Raw genomic sequence first — 25834 nt, 5'->3', positions numbered from 1 at the left:
GGGGATCGAAGTTTTAAGGCATGTATGCATTCCACATTATTCTCTTGGTGTGTTAGTATGACAAATTCATCATTGAACAAAAAGCCATATAGTATATATTTAATCATATATTTACTTAGCAGATTCTAACAGGCTATATTTTATTGCACACCAGTCTTTTGAAAATCTTTCTGTGGATTCTGGGGGATCACTGCATGAAAGGGAAGATGTTCAAGGGACAGGTAAGCACTATTATATGTACATCATTTTCCTATTGTTATTATTTCACACATGTAAAGATGCTAAGGCTACTAAAAGATTGAAAAAAATCTACAAATATAATTTTATGCTAATTACAAGATACTGAAGTAGAAGATAGAAGTAGTAAGTTTAGAACTAAAGCAAGTCCCTCAGAAATTTTAGAAACCTGTGCAGTTGTGGTAAAATGTTCTTCGATTATGCAGCTTTTTCCTCCCATAGGTCACTATGAAATAAAGTTTATGAAGACTATATGATTTGTTAAGAATAAATTCTGTGATCCTTTAATTTGTTCAAAAAGGCTGTCAGTTTTGTTTAGTGTCAACAAGCATTACAGAGAATCTCAAGATCAGAGCTGCTTTAGTCTTCACAGTTGGCTGATACAAGCTTTGCTGTTGCTGTGTGGTCATGTCTAAAATTCACTTTTTTGCATTTGATGCTCTGTTTACAGGGCACCTTAGAGCTGAAGAAATTGATAGTGTTCTTCTAAGAAATGATAATGGAATTGAATCGGCTCTGTCCTATGCTAAAGCATGGTCAAAATATGTGAAGGACATAGTTGCATGGGTAGAGAAAAAGCTTAACTTGGGTGAGTGGCTCTTTCTGGCACCTAATGAGCTTTGTCATGATGGAATTAAATCTGTTGTCAGGATTGTGCTGCAGACTGTCAGTAATGTGATTTCTAAATTAGTAGCTGTTCACTGAAATGAGTGGAATTGCTGCCTGTTTCATGTAACTGCAAGATTGTAGCAAATTATCATCTGTGTTTTGCTAAAGGAAAACTAGAGAGAAAACGGCATTTGACCTTACTGCTCATATTTACTGTATAAACCTGGTCTTGTTTTATAGAAATGGAGTGTGCTAAAAGTCTGGCAAAAATTGCAGAAACAACTAAAACTATTGTTGGACCCCAGGTAAGTGCTTAATTAATGGATGTTCATAATTTTTTTGCATAGTTAGTATTTTCATTGATGCTCATGGTAGGATTAGATAAAATTTTTGTGAATCTTGTTGGATTTGTTACGTGACTTTTTATCATCTTTGCTGCACACATTTTGAGATTGTATAACGTTTTCTGTATTCCTAGAGGCATTATATACCATCTTTGTAGCTAAATGCATTAACAGAAGGAAGTTTGTACAGGTATATTGTTCTACATTGCAATTTAATCGTGACTTGGATCTGTTTAAAGTTCTCTTTCATTTAGATCAGGTGTGGCAAAAGAATGTGGCTCTAGATGAATATTCTACTAATTTGGAGATGTGTATTTTTTACATGTTTTGGATTACAGGATTATATGCCGTTCCAATCAATATTCATAAATGCATTCCAAAATGACATAGAGAACAGTCAGCTTTGGCAACAAACAGCAGCAGCTCTGCAAACTAATAAATTTGTACAGGTAAAAAAGTTTTTATAGAAACACTTCTTGATGCAAATATCTTTCAGTTATTGACAATTCCTCATAGTTACTGCATTTTTCTTATTTAGCCACTCCTTGGAAGAAAAAGTGAATTGGATAAACAAAGGAAGGAAATCAAAGAGCTTTGGCAACGAGAACAAAAGAAAATGGTTAGTATGTTTCCATTTTGTGCATCTTGTATAATGATTAGAAACTTCCCCTTAAGTTTTTCTTAACAGTATAGTAACAGACAGCCTATTCCTGTTACTATTATTCATTTAGCATTAATGTATAAAAAAGATTGTATTTTAGTAACAGATTTTCTATTTACATTATCTTTATTCCTAATGGGGTACAGCCACGTTGCCCTGTACTCTGCCTGTTCCCTTCCTGTCGTGTCATTTTGTTTTATGATAATAACATAAAAACATATTGTCACTAAAAAACATAGTGGTGTAATATATTAATATTCTGTGTTACAACATGAAAATTCTACTATAAGGTTGCTTTCTTTTGAAATGGGCAGCAAGAATTGGAATCGACTGTACGAAAAGCAAAACTATTATACATTCAGCGGCAAGATGAATATGAAAAGGCAAAATCGTCAGCTGTTCGTGCTGAGGAGGAACATTTGAGTAGCAATGGAGGCATTGTAAAAGATACCAGCAAACTAGAGAAAAAAAGAAAACTGGAAGAGGAAGCTCTCCAAAAAGTAAGGAAGGTCTTCTTCAGTGGGAGGGAATCATGCTGGAATGCTGGAATAAATACAGGGTGTTTGAAAAAGAACTCCCTATTCACCTTTTAATTTAAATGGTGAATAGGGAGTTCTTTTTCAAACACCCTGTATATGAGATATAGAAAAGGCTGGCCTTAACTTAAATCGTATCTTTTTGTTATGGGCTGCAGAAATTTGGGTTGTTTTAATAGGACATTTACCACCATCATTTATTGTCTGTGTTTCATTTATTACAGGCTGAAGAAGCCAATGAACATTTCAAAACCAGCATGGCCGAAGTTGAAGAAAAGCGAAACGATCTAGAAAATTTCAAAAGTGATATCTTAACACAGCTGCGAGAACTGGTTTATCAGTGTGACCTCACACTTAAAGCTGTAAGAAAGTGTGCATGAATGCATCTTAGAATATATAATTCTTCAGTTACTGTTTAAAGAGTGGGATATCCTAAGTATGATAACTGATTACTTGATATATTTCTCTATGACTTCTTCTTGCCAAAACTGCTAGTATATTGAATTAAACAATCATGTTGGTCCTATTCAAATTTTCCTGAAAACTGATGGACTGAGTCATGAATAAGTCATAGGTAAGGAGAGCTAGCTCCAGTTATATAGATACCTAGTTGAAGTGTCATGGCAGAATAATGATTGACACAAAACAAGAAAAGGATATGGAACAAATGGGTCTTTACATCGAGTCTGCACTACACCATTACTTTAGAATTGTTTCAATGTTGTTTATTATTTTAGTAGAGTATATTAATTATTTCAGGAAAGATTGGAGAGAACTTTCTACACTGAAGCATTTGCTTTATCCATAGGTAATTAAAATCATGATTTTCCATTGCATTAATTAAATGCAGAAACACTGTCATTGTGAACCCATCCTCTGCTTTCTTGCACCTGTTAGGAGATAAGAAGGATTTGTGTGTGTGTGTGTTTGAGAGAGAGAGAGAGAGAGAAAGGAGAGAGATAGAGAGAGAGAGAGAGAGAGAGAGAGAGACTTATAAACTAGAGGTTACTCTGATATCTGAAGTCATCGGGGGAAAAACCTGATGCAGATGATCTAGCTATAGTTCTTGCACTGAATAGGAGCTGGACTCTCCTTTCCAACTTTCTGACTATACTGGGACCGTAATTTAGTTTTTAAACTATGACTACTCAGAACAAGCTAGTTCAAACCATGGTTTCAGATCTTCGCTTATTCGCAAGCAATAATTTTTATAAGGCACAGATCCTTGAGATTGGACATTATGTTGAATGGTAGTTGGGTTAAAATAGAAGTTGAACTTCTTAATTCCTTTGCTTTATTAAAATTGGAGGTGATAAGAGAGGGGAGCCTATAAGCTGAAGCTTCCTGCAGATTATTCACTTACCGGGAAGCCATTTCTTTCCCTTTGTCTAAACCAGGCAACTGAAAGCTTAAAATAAGCACTCAGTTTTCAAAAAGAGTTATAGGTTGATTGAGAATAGTTCTTGTACCTCCTCTTAACGGATATACCATATCTTTTTACACAAAGATTTGTTGACTTATAAGATTCAAAAGACTTCTATTTAATCACTTACAAGAATTCAAAATTTCAATCATATACAATGATATTGAATGGAAAAGCTCTTCAGATTACATTACATCTAAAAATAAGTGAATTAGTCAATGCATTAAGATTTGAAAGTTAACAAGTAGAGGAAATGCAGCTGAGGTTTTTAGCCCTAAAATATTGACATCAAGGTGAATTGTGAATTGATGACATGATATAGCATGTTGCATATATATAAATTCAAGATTATTATCCCTAGTATTTTAATCTTGTCTTTAAAAAAAGATATGATTATCTGAGACTTTTTTCTTGCTACTCTAATGATAAGTTAATGGCAAGTCCTTAGTAGCAAAATATGGTTTTGGATCCCCCTCCCCCGTGAAGTCCTTTATTTATAAATAAATGGGATATACAATCTGTTATTACAAAAGTTTTCCAGATCCTTTTAAAGATATGCTATCTATTTGAGACTAATATTATCTCTCTTTGGTTAATGAGGGAGAAATTCGCTTTTGGTTATATGTTGTCAGTGGCTAGCATGCATCTGTTTATACATGCTAATTGTGCTTTTATTAAGAACTTATATTATTATGTTTTATCCTTGGAAATAATTATGTTATGCATTCACGATTTAACTTGCTTGTAACAGACTGCAATCTTTGGAAATACAGGCAGTCCCCAAGTTACAAACATCCAACTTACAAATGACTCATAGTTAAGAACAGGACGAGACAACAGGAAATGAGAGAAATCTACCCCTCAGAAGGGAAATCCACTCCTGGAAGAGTTATCATGGGGGGGGGGGGGGAAATGTCTGACAAGCTTTTTCACCAATCCTTGTTTTCACAACAAGCCACATTTTTCAAAATCCAATTATCACAGGCACAGAAAATGAGGTGAAATCTTCTGAACAGGAGCACAGACAGCAAAGCAAACACCACAGGGGTGTTAACCTTTTCCTATGCTATCCAAAGCTATAAATATGGCTATATGGCTGGAGTTACACTTAATGTACCTGTTCCCACTTACATACGAATTCAACTTAAGAACAAACCTATAGAACTCATGGTGTTTGTAACTTGGGGACTGCCTGTAGTCATGTGGCATTTGGTAAAAAGATGATCTTTATTTTCTGAAAAGTGTGGTGTGTTTGACCTGTAAATGCTCTTTAAGATTTTTTTAGAGAGCCACATCAGATTCGTGCTGCAGAAATTTCTGAACCAAGAAACCTAAAAATACTTAGTGATAGAATAAATTTTTAATCTTACAGAGTATTTTAAATGTGTGTCATGTGTTCTTTTAAATATATCTTAATTTGATTCTCTTCCACACAGGCAACAGTTAACTTGTTCCAAATGCAGCATGCCCAAGTTGTGTCTCAACCAGTTAACTGTCAGTCCCTCTGTGAGAGTGCCAAGCTGTATGATCCAGGACAAAAATTCTCCGAGTTTGTGAAGAATTTGCCAAAAGATGATGCTCCCATTGAATCTGGTTCCTTTGAAACTCAGAGTTCTCAGGCTGGAGGGTGAGAGCTCAGATACCATCTTTGCTTATTTGGCAGTGAATGTGAACAGAATGCAAGAAGAATGCAGATAGTAGAAAAGGAAAAAAGGAAGAAATTTGTTATTTCAATAAGTCAAGCACTGTTGAACTTCTGATAGAATGCCCACTAAATCCTGAGATAATAAATGGAAATGGGGTCTAAAAACAAATGAACATTCATAGTGAAGAGCGGTGTTATAGGGGGGTTTTATTAGCAACAAAAGTGGACAAGTTAACTCTGCCTCCACAAGGTCACATCTGGGACAGATAGGTTGTTCAAGCAATGGTTGCAGTGATTGTTGCTTATCATATTACCTTTGTTTTCTCTTGAGCATATATATCCATGACTTCTGTCAGGAAATCACGTAATGACAGAAAATGTTATTTCTTTTTTCCTCATAGGGCTTGCTATCCAGACTCTTGATCATTTTAAGAGCAAGCCCTATGAGGAGAGCTGGGCATGTTTAGCTGGCAGAAGAGAAGGCTGAGAGGAAACATGATGCCCATATGTAAATATGTGAGAGGAAGCCATAGGGCAGAGGGAGCAAACTTGTTTTCTGCTGCCCTGGAGACTAGGATATGGAACAATGGCTTCAAGCTACAGGAAAGGAGATTCCACCTGAATATTAGGAAGAATTTCTTAACTGTGAGAGCTGTTCAGCAGTGGAACTCTGCCCTGGAGTGTGGTGGAGGCTCCTTCTTTGGAGGCTTTTAAAGAGGGGCCAGATAGCCATCTTTCGGGGGTACTTTGAATGCAATTTTCCTGCTTCTTGGCAGGAGGTTGGACTGGATGGCCCATGAGGTCTCTTCCAACTCTATGATTCTATGATGCTATATTACTCTATAAAATTAATTGTATCAGGATGCTGTTTGAAAAATACAGACAAACCTAAAGCCAAAGTGTTAGTTTGTATTTCATATAAATATGTGATCTTAAATTTTTCTCACGTGTGCAGCTCTTGGTCATATGCTTCTGTGCTCATTGCTCTTTCTCAATTTTCCATGTTTTCTATCAAATGCCTGGTGATTATTTGTCCTGGAACTGTCTAGCTTCCTTTCCTAGGCTCCTCTTTGTGTTACTGCTCTATTTATAACAGAGTCAGAGTCAGTCACTAGCTAGATGCTCTTCTGTGAGAGGCAGGCAAGATGGTAACTGCCATTTGGTAGGTGCGAAGCCAGTCACTGCCAAAACATTAGATACTACATCCACTACAAAGCAAGAGCTATCGTATGAGATCACCATACTGGGGGAATCATGGGGACTGCAGAAGTAGAAGAAATATTTAAAAATAATCATAAAGAGACCAATAAGACATACCCCCCCCCCCCCACACCACTTATGATCGCCTAAAAGAGGACATGCCTGAAAATCCTTTTCAGGAGTTGAAATATGCTGCAAAGTTTTATGACAGGCCTTGTTTTTATGGAGAAGTGACCCTTTCCCAGGGCCCATTTAGTAATGACTTCTTCATATTGAATTTTTGAAACTGTTCTCTTCATCTCCAGCACTAGAGCAGCAGGACACACTGATAATTGAATGTTTCAGAATTGGCTAAAGCTATAATGCATAAGAGTAGTTTTGTCAATAATGAGAAATTGATGTTAGCTAGCCAACCTTTTAATATACCAGAATGAATAGTTAGTTGTTACGTGGCTATATTCCCTAGTTATTGTATTCACACAAATAGATCTGAACAGAGAAAGGGGAGTGGGAGAATACTGTTGGTGTCATAATAACCTGATTATGAAGAAATCTTCTGTTGTACATTTTCTATGGGGAAGAAGCTTGTAGTGGTTTACCTATATGTGAAAGGTTACAAATGACCAGTTGCAGGTTTTATTAATCACTGTTTTCTCTAAACTCCCAAACATTACACCTCCAGTTTGGCAGAATGGCTCAGCAGAAGGAGGTAGGATAAGCAATGCATTTGGAGCTTTTCCAAAATCATTTTACTTTCCACAGTACTATGGAACAAGTAGGACATGCAGCAAAATATTGTAATGTGGAGTACTCAGGATTCAGGTCTTCCCTCCCCTAATCAGTGTTCTGTGCCCATGGAGTGCACTCATTTTTCTGTGATTCTTTGATACGTAAAGTATTGAGATCACTTTTAGAGTACAGTATTGCGTATGATTATTTTTTGTGTCAGGAATGACTTGAGAACCTGCAAGTATATGATAATGATGATGCATGTAATAGATCCCCCCCCCCCTCTTTTTTGAGAGAGCAATGCAAGCTATCATATTTCGTAAGACTTTTAAAATGAAAAAGATTTTTGAAATAGATTAACATTAACATTCAGGTTGTTCAACATTTATTATGCGTAGTCTTTTTCTTCTCAGCACAGCTAGTCATTTGAATACTGTAAAAGCAAGTTGGTTGGGCAGAAATATGTTTCATAATGACCCAAGTATATAAAGCAACCTGACAAACACTGGAGCTCAGTAGATAACTCTGATGATAACATGACAGATTTATACTAATGCGAATCAACAGTGGCATATAAGCCACTGTTCTCAATGACCCAAACTGCAAATTTTATCTAGATATTATCTAAATATTATCTTGCCTTTTTACTAGAAAGTTTTGAAGATGGTTAACAATAGTAAAATGTTTTAACTAGTGGAAGGAAAACAGAGATGTAGCTAGCATGAGTTCTGTTGCCAGAGAGTTACAGAACCTGGAAGAAGCCATTGAGAAGGTGGAGACAAAAGAGACAGAGAAACCTTTCTTAAAGGTTTTAAAGCCTGGACAGGCCATGTTGAACATACAGTGTGATCTTTCAAGTACCTTGGACTCAAGCTGTGCTTTCACTTTCACTTTACTGTTGCTCTCATTTCGTGTTAGTCTGTTTAATGCTTGATGCTACTACTTCTAATCTTCTCAGATGTAGTCATCAGAGTACTGAAAAGTTTGTTTGCATGAACTTTAATTTATACCAAGGTAGGAATCCTATGGTTCAAGGACCACATGCAATTTTTTATGCTGTCCGGTGCCCCTCTTGGCATCTCTGCAGAACCCCAAAGCTCCCAGCACCATCCAGATTTTTCTTCTAGGGTAATAATATGTCACTTCTGGTCATCCATAGTGGCAGCCCTGATGGGGGTTTTAATCTTCCATACCTCTATAGGACTCCTCAGTCCTATGTGACTTTCTGGGCTCTGGAGCTTGCTTACTGCTGCTTTGCCACATTGGTATTATTGTTACTTTGGATACTAGCCAAAACAGTAATTTTGTTCTTTATTTTGAAAATTTCAAAGAAAGTGAAATCTTTCCCAATGTGCTTAAAAAATTAGCCAATAGTGGGCCGTGGGCCACACATCCAAAGTGAATGTTTTGGAGTTCTTGTCTGTAAACATCCATGCTCTCATAAATTGGTTTTAGATTAATCCGTCTGCGTTTGTAAAGACCTTGAATTGAAATTATTCAACTTGAAATGAAGTGGTTTGAAATGAAATGATGGTTCAAATTCTTCACTTCAGTCTCATCTCTTAGCTAATTCTTGTGTTGGTTTCATGATACATTACTGTTTTTGTTATCCACATTTTTGAGAATACCAGTTAGGCAAATACAGCTGCTTCTGTCCTTGGGGGGCAAGAGTAGAGAAAAGATTATTAAACATAGATCCTGCTATCAGTTAGAACTGAACACTAAATATGTCTTCTGGATGTGTTATTTTTCAGATGTGAAACATTAGAGATCACATTTGACAATTGAAGAAAAAAGCTTCATACTACAAACATGTATTTACTCTCAAACAAATAGTTGTTCCCTGTAAATCCTGTAAGCACTAATACAATTAGGGAACAAAATACTGGAAGAAAAAAATAGATACAATTATTGGAAAGATCTGGGTGATCAAACAAAACAAGCAATCACAAACAGTACATTTCATTGGCATTGTGATTCCCTTAATATGCTAAGCAAAGTTTAAAACTGCATTAGCTTTACAACAGAAACATGAATGCAGATGAATACCATTGGATCTCTGATATATCTCTAACTTGGAAGTCTTGGGTTGTAATAAATGATCTTATCCTAAGTTGCTTCTTAGAATTAAGTCACCAAATTAAAAGTGGCTTACTTGTAACTTTTTTTTTAAATCACCGACTTAAGCTTTTAAGTGTTTAGGACCTGAAGAGAACTGCATAATGCAATGTAATTTTTAATGGAAAGTATAACCACTTTGTTCCTTCATCCAGGGTTTTCACTAAACGATCAAACAATATTCATGCATCACAAGGAAACCTATCTCAGTGCTCAGGAGATTTTCCTACTCAGTCCTTAGAAGATATTGCAAGCCCAACCTGTCAGCATTCTCAAAAGATTGGAGAAAAAAGATCTTCAAGCAGCACAGATGTTTCTGGTAATACTTCAGTAGGCTTCTTGATCTGCATGGTGAAGTAATCATTTTAATTGATCGCAGCAATAACCCAGTTCTCACATGTATCTTGTAATAAAGAGTCTTTGGAATCATTATGTAATGTATAAATCTAATCTAATCTTAGATTGTTAGCATTTTGGATTGTAATGCTTTTCATCTTTAACATTAATTGAAATTATGTCTATTGATGGCTATATTTGGAGCATCCTAGTTCATATGCAGTGATTACCAATTGATTGGGAACGTACCAATAACAGTAGTTCACACACACACACAAAAAGGAATATGTGTAGATCTTGTACATACTCCAGTAATGAAAAATGTTTCAAATTTTAATAAAGAAAGAAGCATGCCAAAGCCATGATATGTCTGAAGGAAACAGTCTTATATCTGAAGAGGATGCTGACATCATTAATCTTATGCTGCTTTTTTAAAAATTAGCTGTGCGAGGGCCACCACCATTCAGATCCTGGTCAGTTGGTAACCAAAGTGGAGGAATGTGCAGTGATTCTGAAAGTGCTGGAGGAAGCAGTGAATCAAGATCTGTAGATTCTCCTTCTGCAAGTCCAGGTACTGAATTTTTAATCTTCATGTTCAGTAGTTCCAGGTTGCCAGGGAAGTTGAATGATGTTTGCATCAAAAGCCATTGAATAGGTGGGATTTTCCCCCAAAAAAATTTGAAACATCTTATCTCTTTGGTAGGTGATTTTAAAAGAAGACTTCCTCGAACACCATCTACTGGCACTATGTCATCTGCAGATGATCTTGATGAGAGAGAACCACCGTCACCTTCAGATTGTGGTATTTGACACTTTCGAGTGAAGTTGTGAAGTTATAAGTTGACGTATGCAGTGCTAATCAGAGAGCCTTCTTTAAAGTTTTGGAAGAAACAGTGCAGATACAAAACTGGAATGTGTTTAAGGATCAAAGAAATCGACTATATTTAGCAGGCAGTATTAATTAAATTTAAAGATTAAAACTCTTTTCTGCTATTTAGAAAAATAGAAAAAGTAAGTGCTTAATTTATCCTTTATGCTAATATATCTGCTAAGCACGTGTTTGATACCAGAGCAGAAAGAAATAAGCAGCTTCTCTTTTGGCTTAATGTTGTGTTGGCAAAAGACTTCAAAGCCCACAATAATGTTTGAACATGTAGAAATGCATTACTTGGCCAAAAAATAAATTCCAAAAGGAGAACTGTGAACTATTTCAAACAATTATTGAATGATTCCCCAGCCCAGAGCTACAATTTCCACATGCTTACTCAGGATTATCATCTCATACCCAGGCCTTGATTCAGAGCGTATGAATGTAAACTTGGAAAATATGTTTGAAGATAGGGCAGAGTGAGGTAAGGAAGAGTTATATCACAGCTTAACCCCAACTGTATAGGCATATTCTTAAACGTGTGAAAACAGTAGCAGGCTTAATTTGATTGAGTAAACTATTTATTATTGCAATAAAGATATTTGGATACTGTTTTATAGAAGATATAACCCAGATATTGAATTGTATGATGAAGAATCAGTTTTCATGTTAGTAATTTTTTTCATAACACAGTGAATAGCTAATCGAAGAACTTTATTTTCCAAGGTTTAAATGATTTAGTATCTGAAATTGCCAGTTCACCTGGACCTTTTCGAAACACTCTTCTGTCTAAGGCAGCGCAAACACACAAACTGAGGAAACTCAGGGCTCCATCCAAATGCAGAGAGTGTGATAGTCTGGTGGTCTTCCACGGAGCAGAATGTGAAGAGGTAAGGAATGTGAACATTCTTTGACTCCTTATAAAGTCATATGAGTACTGTCTGTTGCTTCCATCAAGTCATACAAAATATCAACTGTCCCCTTATCTGGAAATCTGAAAATCTACCCAATTCTTTTTTCTTTTTTTGCCACCAGCCTTCTGCTTCTGGCTTTGAAGTGGTGACTGTGGTGCTTATGCACATTCATCTCTCAAATCCTCCTTCTCTCTCCAGCCTGGCATATTTTACACAACACAAACAAACAAATGAAATGCAAGGTGAGAGAGAGACTGAGGATCTGAGAAATGAATTATCAGGAAAACCATAGCTACCACTTTTAAATTGGAAATGAGTGGCCGAGGAGCTGAGAAATGAACAAGCAAAAGGTAGAAGTGGGCAGCTGACAGCAAAATGTTTCAATTTCCTGCCATTTCAAAGACCCCAGTCTCTTTCCAGCCCATATATCATATGCAAGAAATAGACAAATGATGAGATATGAAACTGGAGAGAAACACAAGGCTGCAGATGTATGCATCTTCACAAAGTGTAATGAAATTGAACATAAACGTACAGGTATTTCAAAAACCAAAACCCCAAAATGCATGACACTTCTAGCCCCAAGCATTTCTGATAAGGGATACCCAACCTGTAGCATGATTTGATTATAGTATGTTACTTCACCTCAGCCACTCTGAGGTGAAGTAAGTATGGTGATAATCACTTTGTAGGAAAAACAAGACAACTATTGATGTTAAATTTATTTGGAAGTAAATGACATATTGAAAATGAAAAAGGAAAACAATACAACCTTATTGGTCAGGAATTTTGGATATGACATTGTCTATTCTTCAACCTGCCAGGACACCCAAGAATATGTGCATTGAGTAAACACTTTAAAATATTAAAAACATGGATAAAAATGTAAAAGCAAACTAAAATTCCTCTTAGTTTTAGAATCCATTGGAGTCTTCCTTTGTTGTCATGATTAATGAGGCTTTGGCAGAGAGTTTGATTGCCCCTGCTTGGAACAAGATTTTGTTCTATGTCATGGGCTTAACAGATTTTGGTGACTGCTTTTCTAGTTTAGGGCAAGGTGATCTGAGAAGTAATGTGTTGACCCTGCTCTCTACTTGGAACTATTTTGAATGTTCCTTCATTTTTGTTTTTCTTCTAGTGTTCACTTGCTTGTCACAAGAAATGCTTGGAGACATTAGCAATTCAATGTGGGCACAAAAAGCTTCATGGAAGACTTCATCTCTTTGGAGTAGAATTTACTCAAGCTGCCAAAAATACCCCTGATGGCATCCCATTTATCATCAAAAAGTGTACCTCGGAAATTGAAAATAGGGCCCTAAATGTAAAGGTAAAGATTTAGTTTTCAGCAGCCCTCTTTCTAAAATGCTTTACATTTGCTTTTGCAATTAACCATGATGTTTTTCCTTGTATTTAAGGGTATATACCGTGTGAATGGAGCCAAATCAAGAGTCGAAAAGCTCTGTCAGGCATTTGAGAATGGAAAGGACTTGGTGGAATTATCTGAACTCTATGCCCATGATATAAGTAATGTCCTTAAACTATATCTTCGCCAGGTATAAGTTGTTCATACTGTTATAAATGTTGTTTAGACAGTTGCAGATGGCAGACATACTGAAGTTAACATGTGTATTTCCCAGTTGTTGCATGATATTCCGATTTGAGCCATTGGGTCAGAGGCTTCCGTGTCATTTTCACATAAAAGATGAACAAGTGACAAGTAACATTCCTAACCTCATTTAGTTCACTATATTGATGCTCTTTAAAATTAATTTTTCTTAATATAAATGTAAATAACATAAATTCACACAATGTTTTCTGTTTCAAATAATATAACATGTCATATAAATAGATCATGTACACTATAATCACAAAGCATGATATCCAGTAATTAGTTAAATGATTCCACAGTATTTCAGCTTTTTTTTTTAACCCTCCCCAAATTCCAGATCTCTATTAGACATGTTTCATTTGTTGTTACACAGAGATTATCTCAAGAAACAAGCAGAATTTTTTAAAAGTGAAATCATCGGTTGTTTTTTGGGCTGTATGGCCATGTTTCAAAAGCATTCTTTCCTGACACTTCCTCTGCATGTATGGCAGGCATGCTCAGAGGTTGTGAGGTTTGTTGGAAACTAGGCAATTGGGGTTAATATATCTGTGGAATGTTTAGGGTGGGAGAAAGAACAGACCTCACAACAGACTTCACAACCTCTAAGGATGCCTGCCATAGATGCAGGCGAAACGTCAGGAGAGAATGCTTCTGGAATATGGCCATACAGCCCAGAAAACTCACAGCAACCCAGTGATTCCGGCCATGAAAGCCTTCGACAACACAAGTTAAATCATATTCTAAACTGAAGATTTTGTTGTTTTCATTTTTTATTTTACTAGGCTTCATATTCTATTTATCTTTGCAATTCATAGCAGATAAAGATTGTAGCTGTGAGTAAAACTCATTGAAAGATAATGTTTCGTACACTACAATGACATAATTTTGTAACATTATCTTTTTGGTTAAAATTACTAATTATTCAATTTATTTTGTTACTAGTCCCAATTCAGTTATTAGTCCCAAGTAAAGTAGAACTACTAAAGTCTACTCGGTGCATTCAGTTGTTCAACTTTAGTTGGGACTAACAATTGCAGAGAGGATTTTCATAGTTTATTTCCAGAGGAATTTAATATTTAGACATTCTACCAAATCTGCTGGTTTAAACCAACATTTCTAACATAGCATTTATATTATATTTTTTGTTTAATTTCTTAGTGGTAATACAAGTTTATGTAAAATTTGATAGAAATAGAATTTGTCATATCAGTTTCTGGTCTGATTGTTACCCTGTCACTTTTCTAGCCATGTTTTATGTACTCTTGACAATCCTATATCTTTTGTTTCTTTAATTTTTCCAACATTGATGAGAGATTCTAAACCATTCTATTTCATTTTTATCTGTATTTATGGCAAGATGGGAGATTGGTTCAAACTGTTTTTTAAAAAAGATTTTAAACAAAGCAGAAAACTAGCATACCAGAGCATACCATAAGTATAGGGGCTTTTTCTCTTTCCAGCTAGTAATTTTGTAGAGATTTGTTTAGGCCTGATTTTTTTAAAAAAAAAAAATCTGAAAATGTATAATTAAGGTATTTCTGGTCACCATGAGAAAATATTGTCTTAAATTGCACTTGCAGGGTCACTAAAGCTAACCTTTAAAATAAGGCTACAGCCCTGACTAGCTGTGGATTTCGGAGAGATTATTTAACATGCTTGAGATGTTGAGGCAAAGTGACTTCCACCACCCAAGAAGCATACTAATCCTTAAGAAAATGTACCTTGGGAAGCAACTTGTACTTTGTTTAAAATGCACTTTCCTTTTGTGTAGGGATATGGTTTCATCATAATCTTGTCTGGGTCACATGTGAAATATTGTCTGATGTGAGCATTTTACCCTCCTGAAATTTCCATGAGATCAGTCCTAATATGCTGGTTTAAATTTAAGAGGAAGCATTTTGAAAATATGTGTCTCATCATGCCATGGACAACTAAATACCCAGGACGTTCTGGACAATTTTATGTAACCTTACTGCTCTCAGATACCACCTCGGCTGTGACGTACAATGTCGCCAAGTTCTGCTCGGCTGCAATTAAAATCCGGCAGATGATGATTGAGAACCAAAAGAACTAAGTATCACCTATAGAATATAGATGGGAAAGCAGATATAGACCGATATTTATAGTTATAGTTATAGACTGTTATTTACAGTTATGGGTATCTCCCCCCCTTCCCCCGGTGCCACCCCCATTCCCTCCCTTTAGACTCCCCCTGGATGATTCCGTGGGTTGAGTTGTGTCTTAATAGTACTGGTATGTGGTCTTTAGCCTAGATTTTAAATTTTGTCAATGATTCAATTTTATAATGGTTTATATTAATATTGAATTTTGAAGTATATAGCCCCTCAGGTTTCATATGGATGTTTGGGACTGGGTACCAATAATAATAATCATCATCATCATCGTCGTCATCATCATCATACTTTATTTATACCCCGCCACCATCTCCCTGCGGGGACTCGAGGCGGCTTACATGGGGCTGAGGCCGAAACAACATAAGGACAAAATAAACAACAATATAATACGAATCACAATATAAAAAGATAAAAACAGTAATACAATATGAAGCAAGAATATTATAACAGTTAAAAACCAGTCGACTGAAACAGCAAAACAAGGGTAAAAAGTTGCATTTAAAACACATAAATGGTGAGGACATAATAAATACAGGATAGATTATTAAAACCATCTGGGGCTGATTAGCTAATGACTGTCTCACTGAAGGCCAGCTGAAACATCCAAATCTTCAGTCGTTTCCTGAAGGAAGATAGAGAGGGAGCTAACCTAATCTCCCTGGGGATGAGCTAGTCCCTTGATATGAGCTGGTCATTGACTAATAAAAGTTTACTTACGTACTTGAAAGTAGGTGTTTCCAAACAGCTCCTTTTCTATGTTCTCAAGACCCTGTCTGTGAATGAGTGTTAGATGTGCAGAAGCCTGCCTGTCTCTCAGCCCCTTGATTTTATGGTTTTATAAAGATAACCAGATTGAGCACTTTTTTTTATTTTGACCCTAAAGAAAATGTTTGGATTTGATAAATTGTTGTGTTATGTTATGTTAATTGAAATTTTTAAAAATACGATCTTTGTATGTGTCATGAAGGCATGTTCATGTTTGCTACTGTTGTACTTGACCTGAATAGCTGCTCAAATCCTTTTTGTTTAGTTTCTGATACCCAGTTATTGGTATAGAGAAGTATTAACAATATAACTGAACCCTTCTCTTAAATCCTGATTTTTTGGAGAAGGAAATAATCTAACCACAACAATACTTGGGGCAGCAAGTTTCCTCACAGCAGTGCTACAGATGGACAGAAACAAGCCTTTAGCTTAGCTTCCCCTTTTCCCCTTTCTTTGCAACGAAGATCGTGCTTTAGCAGTGCTTCGGTGCCTCTAAAAGGATAGAGCCAAACTTAGCAAACCTAAAAGTCCTCTCTGAAAAGAAGTAACATTGCTTTAAAACACACCATGTACATTCCAGTTTTTCTTCTTTGAGGGAAAAAAAAACAAAAAACTGGCAATGAAGATAAATTGTTTTACATATCAATAAATGTTGCTATAGTTTGCATTTTAACTTACATTCATAGTCCACACTTTAATAAAACATTTTATTTCCATCATTACAATTTCACTCTCCTAAAGAATTTGAGGTGCAGGTTAAACTGAGAGAAGGTGTAAGGCAGTGGTCCTCAACCTGTTGGTCCCCAGATGTTTTGGCCTTCAACTCCCAGAAATCCTAACAGTTGGTAAATTGGCTGGGATTTCTGAGAGTTGTAGGCCAAAACACCTGGGGACCCAAAGGCTGAGAACCACTGGTCTAACCAAAGTCCCATCTGACTCAACATAAGCAAGGCCAAGTTTGAAGACTCACTTTTTTTGTTTTGTGATTGATCCTTACTATCTTCCTTTTTAAAAATGAAATATGAAAAAGTCAAATTTGTAAACAGATTTAATATCAATCCCTATAGAGGAGGTGCTCTTTTTTACTTTATTGATTTGAAGTACTTGTGTGTGTGTGTTTTTTTAATCTTGAAGAACTTGTGTGTGTGTTTTTTAATCTGTAACTTGAGCACTTGGTTTTTATTTCACCAGCACATGATATTTATGATGAGGCTGGATGAGACTAGTGAGAGGAGCCTTAAAGAAAATAAAAAAGTAGAAAAGGAAGGAAATAAAGTGAATATAAAAAAATTGTGGATTGAAATTTTTGATGTTCTTTTCCTCAGCTCCCTGAACCTTTGATTTTGTTTCGGCTTTATAATGAATTCATTGGACTTGCAAAAGAGAGCCAGAGTATTAATGAGGAACTGGATATGAAACAGACGAGCCCCAGGGCAAAAAAGAGGCAGTCAGTATGTATTGAACTGAACAGAATCATTCTTAAAATCAGAGATCTCCTCAAACTGCTGCCTGCACCAAACTATAACACCCTCCAGTTTCTTTTAGGCCATCTGCACAGGTGAGTGGATTTCACATTTGCTTACATGTACATTCAGAAATATGTCTTTATGTTTTGATTTAAGTACAGAAAATTGTGTGTATTTTATAATTTATACCCTGTTTCCCCGAATATAAGACAGTGTCTTATATTAATTTTTGCTCCCAAAGATGTGCTAGGTCTTATTTTCAGGGGATGTCTTATTTTTTTAAGAAGAAGAATTCACTTTGGGGTTGTTGTATGTTTTCCGGGCTGTATGGTAAGTATTCTCTCCTGACGTTTCGCCCACATCTATGGCAGGCAACCTCTGAGGCTTGCTGAAGGGGTTGCTGCCCAGCTCTGGGGCCACAAGCACCAGTTGAGAAGAGAGGCAGGTGCCAAGGTGGGAGGCCAGGCTTTGTGCCAGGGGCTCCTCTCCTCCAGCTTCTCTTATTCCATTCCAAAGGCGGGCAGATTTGGGCCAGGTTGGAGGGAAGAGAGGAGGAGGCTCCGAAACTGCGTCTCGAGTGTCTGCTGACCCAAAAGGTCAGCAATAGGGAAGCTCCGCGCTTGCCGCTTGCTCTTAGCCTTCTCCTTCGCCCCTTCGGCAGCCCTCCTCGGAGCGGCCCAGGGACAGTTCTCAGCAGAGGAAGAGGCAGGAGTTGGGCTCTCCCTCCCTCCAAGCCCGAGACCTAACTCCTGCCTCTTCCTCTGCCGGTCTCGGGCTTGGAGGGAGGGAGAGCCCAACTCCTGCCTCTTCCTCTGCTGAGAACTGTCCCTGGGCCGCTCCGAGGAGGGCTGCCGAAGGGGCGAAGGAGAAGGCTAAGAGCAGCAGCAGCCAGCGCGGGGCTCCCACCGCCGTAGCCATGGCAATTTTTCAGCAAGGAGTCTTCGCTGCCACCGCCCGTCTCGCGTGAACTGGTGAGTGCGGAAGCCCCCTGTAGCAAAGAGGGGGAGGAGGAGCCCAGGGCTCGGCTTCTCCTCGTCAGCAAGCGCGGAGCTTCCCTATTGCTGGCCAAAAGCAGACACTCACAAGCAGCGGCAGCATTTCTCGCCCTCTGCCAGAGTTTAGTTGGGAGAGGCAGAGTAAGAGGGAGCGCCTTCGTCAGCAGCAGCGCTCCTTCCTCCTAGGTCTTACTTTTGGGGGAGGTCTTATATTTGGCAATCCCCCCAAACTTCTACTAGGTCTTATTTTATGGGGATGTCCTATTTTCGGGGAAACACGGTATGGTATGTTACTACTAATCTTAACATTATGAAAATATTAATTTGTGTCCTATTACACTGAATAACACTGTATTCTGTTTATAATAGTGCTTTCTGAGATACTGAACAAGGTTTTGATGGGATTTGTCTTTCTATATAGAGTTACTGAACACTCTGATGAGAATAAAATGTCTGCTAGCAATCTCGGCATTATATTTGGCCCAACTCTGATCAGACCACGACAGACAGATGCTACTCTTTCTCTTTCTTCACTTGTGGACTACCCATACCAAGCCCGGGTTGTGGAGCTCCTCATTACCTACTATGAGAAGATCTTTGATATTTCAGTCCAGCCTCTGTTGGCTGCATCTCAGTTGGAAGAAAATGCAGCTTGTGCTAAAAATACTGTATCGCCAGAAAACAGAGAACAGTATCAACAAAGAAAAACACCACCTTGTGTTTCTGTGAAGGAAGTGAGTGCCGGTTGTGGAACAGTAACTTCCGCTGACTGCTTTGAATTTGCTCTGTTTTGTTCAGATTTTCTTTACCCCATTTCATTTCTGATCTTGTTGTTATTAACAGAGTGGTGAATTAGCCCAAAATGAGAAGAAAGAGTCAGAAAAAGATGTGTTGCTTGAAGAACCAGATGGTGGTAAAGGCACCCCAAGAACTTCTAATGCTTTGGTAGCAGGTTAGCGTTTGGGTATTATATTAGATATTTCTGCTGAGATTTAACTGCTTTTATATTTAACTACTTTCACCTCTTTCCTAGAATTGAATTGTGAACTTGGAACTAAACAGAGTATTGGCAAGAGAAATCCTCCCTCTGAATCCATTCCTGTCTCAGTTCTGGAAAATCACATTCAATCGACAAAAGAATTAGGTCAGTTACTTTGCCTACAAGAATACTTACTTTTACTTAGGCGTAGCTCAAGGATGATGGTCCTCCAGGTGTAGTGTCTTGGTGGTGAATGCGGAGACCTATTATTGACCCACATGTTCTTCTGCAGTGAAGACATTGGTTTCCAGACGGAAGGTGGTCCCGGTCAGAGTTGGCTTGACGCGCCTTCCTCTTGGCACGTTTCTGCTTTAAGCCCTCCATTCGTGTCTCTTCGAATTGTGCAGCACTGCTGGTAACAGCTGACCTCCAATTATAGCGCACAAAGGCCAGGGCTTCCCAGTTCTCAGTATCTATACCACAGTTTTTAAGGTTGGCTTTGAGTCCATCTTTAAATCTCTTTTCCTGTCCACCAACATTACGTTTCCCGTTCTTGAGCTGGGAGTATAGTAACTCCTCTGTCTCCTCCTGGGAAACGGAGGGGAGGAATGCCCAAGGCCTGTTTTACTGAATTCTTGAGGGCAAACATCAACATCCGGCAGGTGAAAGGACTCCGGCTCTTCTTGAACCGGCGAAAACCCCATGTTTTCATCTTCATCTGCCACGATAGTACTAGGAACAGGACTACAAGGCCCATGAGGCATCACAATGTACAAGGTTTTTGTGGATGAATGGCTCAAATATTTTGTATTGTTTTAAATCTGTATTTAACTGCTTTTGTTTTTATTCTTTTGTATTGTGTATTGGCATCGAATTCTGCCAGTTTTCTAAGCCGCCCTGAGTCCCTTCGGGTGAGAAGGGAGGGATAGAAACGATGGAAATAAATAAATAAATAAATAAATTACTGGTATGCTCTAGTGCAGGGGTCCTCCAAGGTCATTTACCTGGCCCCCGCCTTCAGTTTTATAATATATTTTATATCAGTTTAAATAATATAATATATTGTATATACATATAATATTGATAATAATATTATGTTATACAATATAATACTAATAGTAATACCATATAATAATATTAATTATATGTTATATATTACATATTATATAATAGTATAGTGGTATAGTTCAATATAGTAATATATAATGCTAAAATTGTGTTATGCTAATAATATAATATATTGTATGTACATACAGCTGCTCTGAGTCCCCTTTGGGGTGAGAAGGGTAGGATATAAATGTAGTAAATAAATGCAGTAAATAAATAATTAATTTTAGACTTAGGCTCGGCCAAAGTCTGAAATGACTTGAAGTCACACAACAACAACAATCCTAATTCACTTGACTATCTCATTGGCCAGTAGCAGGCCCACACTTTCCATTGAAATCCTGATAGGTTTATGTTGGTTAAAATTGTTTTCATTTTTAAATATTGTATTGTTTTTTCATTGTTGTTGTTGTTGCACTACAAATAAGACATGTGCAGTATGCATAGGAATTTGTTTTGTTTTTTTCAAATGATAATTCGCCCCCTCAACAGTCTGAAGGATTGTGGACTGGCCCTCTGCTTCAAAAGTTTGGGGACCCCTGCTCTAGTGCCTTAAGCCTATTTCTACATGGAGCATATCTCTGTATTTTTGGGATATATTGGCTTAAATACAGTTTTCCATTGTGATTACAGTAAACCTATTGAATCAATGAAAATTTGGTAAATCGACACTGAAATAAATTCTATTAATTCAGTAGATTTACAGTAGCCAATATGTCTATCCTGAAGTACTGGATTGAGTTCAGGTGTATAGGATTCTCTTGCTCTCTTTGTTATGCCTGTCCTCATAGCTATAACTGTCTGTGGAGTATTTTTTGCACACAATCTGGAACTGAAGCTTAGCCTTTCAGAGGATTATTGCATTTCAAGGTTATTATGCCAACACTATACATTTTCTGATGCAAAAACAGAAAATGAAAAAGGGGGCTCATTATTTTACCATCTCTAATGAGAGTGGTGACCATTGTGGAATAGTCATAGCATGGATTTAATCTCTCAGGGACCCTGGTAAAATGTAAAATTCAGTTTACATTTAATGTTTGCCCAGGGTATAATCTTGGACTTGCCCATATTTAAAGAAAAGCAAACCTACTTGTTCCATGCTATGATCAGATAGCTTTCTAGCTAATGTTATCAAAATGGTAATAAAACTGACAGTAAAAAACAACCTTTTTTTTTCTAGGCAATACTATGGGTCCAGTTTTACATCAAGTCAGTGAGCCATCTCCCCCTCAAACTGAAGATGGTGTTAAAGCCAATCAATTAATGAGACCTGTTCGCCAAATAACCAAAGTTCAATTACGTTCTCAAAGGGTGAAGCCAGTTGTTCGTCCTGTGAGTTTACCTCTAGGTCAAATGCTCCCTCCTTCTGTTCTGAATGAAAGAAACTGCCGAAATGCAGGTCTGAATGCAGAAAAACTCGGGAGGAGTCCCGTTATTGAAGAAGTGTCTGAGGCACAGCCACTTCCAACAGTTAATGTCAGCTCTAGGCTTTCTTGTTACGACACACAGACTCTGAAAAAAACATGGGATAAGCAATATAAACAATATGATATGACTGCAAGGACTGCAATGATTATGACTAATGTCCCCCAGGAAAACCGCGCACAGGAATCTGTAAGCAGTCTAAGCACATGTGCCTTACCTACACCTAACAGTTCAGTAAATGCAATACTTCCTAATAAGCCATACACAGTACCTGTCAGGGCTGCAAGGACAGCAGCAGAAGGGCCTTCTCCAGATGTGAATCCTCTCACTGCTTTCAGAGCACCAAGAACTTTGCAACCACCACCAGGGACATTTTACAAGCCACCCTCCAACCCTAAGGCCAGAACAAACGACGAGAGTTCCTCACTCAAACTTTGTGCAGCAGATATCAAAGATGATATTCCAAAGCTAGCGGTGAACCCTGGGCTTGGCCATGGCTCCCCTAGCCAGCCTACAAAGCAACAAAAAGCCAGTTCTGAAACACTCTCCCCTACAGACCTGAAACCCACATACCAGAGATTACGGCCAAAGCGGATGCAAGAACTGGAACATAGGGAAGCTCACTTTGTATAGAGCAGCAAAACTCTTCTGGAACTGCCACAGACATGTTCGTGGAGGATTTTCTTTCTTTTCTTTTTTTGGTAGAGGATTTCACTTTTGTGCCATATTGGAATTATTTTTATATGCGTGTGTGTGTATATATATATATATATATATATACACACACACACACCTGTATAGACTTTTTTAAATGTGAGATGTAAAAAAAGCTGTGAAGAATAATGAAGTTAATTTTTTTTAATTCAATTGATTTTCCCCCCTCAAGTGTATTTATATATTCTAAATATAGAAGCAGCTAATGGCAGGTGCACTCAAAAAACTTACAATCTAATTCCATGTGTGGGATTGAACCCTTGCTTGTGAAAACCAATTTACCATGTTTGGGTAGAACAGTGAAAAGAGCCAGTTTTTCTAAATAAATGTTTTTTTTAAAGACTGCAGGGTATGAAATACAGCTACTTAATTTAAGAATAAACCAAAGCTTGAAGCATTGCTCTAAGTGTCTGTATTCAGTTTCCCCTCCCTATTCAGTGCAATGAAATGTTTTTGAATTGATTGAGTTCTGGGCAGCAAGGCTTTTGTATATTGTATGTGTTTGTGTGAGTGTACATGTCTATATGTTTATACACAATATATATTTTATATCCTGGTCTGTTCATTTTTTACAACTTATGTTGAAAGCTACTTGTATAGAAAGATGTATTACTGTACTATATTATGAACATATTTAAAAAGTTTTCTTATTCAGTTATCAAATGGTTTAAGTACATAAAAACTATCTGACCCAGTTACCTTTCAATGAAACTAGTAGTGGTGAATCAACTCCTACTTACTAGTAAGCTAGAATTTTCTGTTTGCTGAAAATAGATCTCAGACATGGAGGAGAATGTTTAAAAATACCATCAAAGCCTGCATTTAGTAAGTGCATCAAATTGTTTTTCATTGTGTATGAACCTGCTTTTATATGTACACTATTTGCTTTAAAAATATACAGTAACCTGTTAACATTTCATTGACTCCATGTATTCCATAATGCACTTCATCTTACTCAAAATAGAATGCCTATGTGTTAATATAGTACACCATGTATTAATACACACACATGCCTACTTCTTGAAAATTATTCTGTTCAGAAGGTTTGTTTTTGTTGCACATTAAAATGGTATTTAAAATTCAGAAAATGTTGAGAAAACCTCAGATAATGATGGCAAAAACTTGCTTTGTTGAATTAGATGCTCCTTTACATAATTTCAAAATGAGGAGATGGATTAACAGTACTATATAATGTGGCTATAAAGTCTGATTTTCCTGGAGGAATAGTGGACATTTTCACTGCTCAAGCTTTCCATACTATACTAATGTTTGCAGGTATCATGTGGATATGTAAACACTGGCAGAAGCCAGTTTATCTGCCAAGATGGTCCAGAGGATTACAACATCATCCCAAATGGAAACACTGTTTTTGTCATTTTTGACACTACTTATGGACATAGCTGCATTAGTACAGGATAACATCTTGTTTTAGTAAAGTACGAAAGATATTACAACTCATTGAGAAATTGAATTTCTTTCAACTTTACAAATTATGTCATGTTGCTGTTAAATAACCAGTCCATTCAAGATATATGTGATTTTAGGAAACGGGTATATTGTTCTCTAATCTGCCATTCATTTCTTTATATTAATAACTCAAAAGGATCTTGCTCCCAGGCACCATTTATATTTATTTCTTTGGGATGTTTATATCCATTCTGTAGGAAACATGCCCCAAGGCACTCACAATAAAAAACATAAAATGCTACATGTTCAACAGTAAGTACAAAAACAATAAAGCAATTGACTAAGCAATAAAACCAATAGCTAAAGGCAAACAGCAGCTAAAAGGCAAAGGTCTATGATTTCCATTTCACAGCTTCACTTGATATCTTCTTGCCATCCACTCATCCCCCATTTGAAGGTGACAGAACCTAAAGAAAGGCCTTTAAAATATCTCAATTAATGAACAATTCCATACGAATGCAATCCTTTAGATACTCAGATTGTCAAAGCTAGCAATTTGAACTTCACCCAGAAGGAATTTTACAGCCATTGACATGGAAAGCTGACTTGCAGAAATAAGAATTATTTAATCATGTGAATACCACATTTTGTATTGAATGAAACTGGGTGATTTTATGAAGCCAGATCTATTTTATATCTCAGGCTAGATTATACTGTGGATAACTGTGGCCATATCATGTTCCATAAGAAATTGGCACAACACGATACACAAATCCATACTGATGAAAAGCACAGTAAGTCATTGAAAATAACTGCACATCTTGTAACTGATGAATCTACTACACCTCCAAGCAAAACTCACCCCATCAAAAGACTCCTTAATGTCCTTCATTATGCTTCAGTTCATAGATTTATTCCAGTAACCATAGCTTCATATGACTCAGTGAAGGCTTTCGATAAGATAGAATAGCAATATATTTTACAACTATTTACAGCAATTGATGGTGGAAGAAACAATCCTTAAAGTTTTCTTCAACACAAAGATTATGTTACAAAGATTATTAAGACATCATTAATACCAATGGTAGAGATTCAAACCCAATTCAAATCTGCGGGGGAATTTGTCAGGAATTTGCCTCCACTTCTGTTTGCTCTAGCAATGGAACCCCTGGTGAATGCAATCGGGCAGGCCATGGATATTGCTGGCATCAAATTAAGAACTTCTAAATCTCTTCTTAACCTTTTTGCTGAATACCTGGCAAGTTCTAAAACCAAGTCTTCAACTGGACTAATTAAAGTACATTCTGTATTACAAGAATTTGGAGATATACCAGACATCGTCAACAAAAACAGTCAAAACTTTTTTGTTTAAACATGTCAAAGAGCCAAAAACGTTACTTGTCCAAAATAGCTCTCTGTACTACATTCATGAGATACTTATTTGTTAACATACTAAACCCACTAAAAACATGTTTTCTTTCAATTTTAAGACTTTATTCAGGGAACAAAAACAAAAACTGCCAATTGAAAAAAAAATAAGACTTCCCTTGCTAGGAAAAATAACAAACACTAGAATGTCTGTTTTCCCTAGGTTTAATTTTTTATACTT

The 25834-nt window shown here is 37.0% G+C and overlaps 1 protein-coding gene across 2 annotated transcripts in view; it reads left to right on the top strand.

Annotated features, from left to right (window-relative positions):
- The window catches only part of arhgap29 (Rho GTPase activating protein 29), a 78353-nt gene extending 54618 nt beyond the window's left edge, over nucleotides 1–23735 (top strand). For both annotated transcript variants that reach the window (XM_062977961.1, XM_008109182.3), the window contains 19 exons: nucleotides 155–221; nucleotides 689–826; nucleotides 1087–1151; nucleotides 1529–1639; nucleotides 1729–1809; nucleotides 2166–2351; nucleotides 2612–2749; nucleotides 5247–5437; nucleotides 9658–9821; nucleotides 10281–10409; nucleotides 10542–10640; nucleotides 11433–11596; nucleotides 12759–12947; nucleotides 13036–13173; nucleotides 17455–17687; nucleotides 19012–19324; nucleotides 19434–19542; nucleotides 19624–19734; nucleotides 21860–23735. In XM_062977961.1, coding sequence (XP_062834031.1) covers nucleotides 155–221; nucleotides 689–826; nucleotides 1087–1151; nucleotides 1529–1639; nucleotides 1729–1809; nucleotides 2166–2351; nucleotides 2612–2749; nucleotides 5247–5437; nucleotides 9658–9821; nucleotides 10281–10409; nucleotides 10542–10640; nucleotides 11433–11596; nucleotides 12759–12947; nucleotides 13036–13173; nucleotides 17455–17687; nucleotides 19012–19324; nucleotides 19434–19542; nucleotides 19624–19734; nucleotides 21860–22737 — 3504 coding nt within the window. In that variant the 3' untranslated portion in view covers nucleotides 22738–23735. The remainder of the gene's footprint in view (nucleotides 1–154; nucleotides 222–688; nucleotides 827–1086; nucleotides 1152–1528; nucleotides 1640–1728; nucleotides 1810–2165; nucleotides 2352–2611; nucleotides 2750–5246; nucleotides 5438–9657; nucleotides 9822–10280; nucleotides 10410–10541; nucleotides 10641–11432; nucleotides 11597–12758; nucleotides 12948–13035; nucleotides 13174–17454; nucleotides 17688–19011; nucleotides 19325–19433; nucleotides 19543–19623; nucleotides 19735–21859) is intronic.
- Nucleotides 23736–25834: the final 2099 nt, after the last annotated feature.

Source organism: Anolis carolinensis, chromosome 4 (genome assembly GCF_035594765.1).
Source record: "Anolis carolinensis isolate JA03-04 chromosome 4, rAnoCar3.1.pri, whole genome shotgun sequence".
In the NCBI taxonomy this organism is placed as follows: Eukaryota; Metazoa; Chordata; class Lepidosauria; order Squamata; family Dactyloidae; genus Anolis; species Anolis carolinensis.
This window is presented reverse-complemented; position numbering and strand designations above follow the sequence as displayed.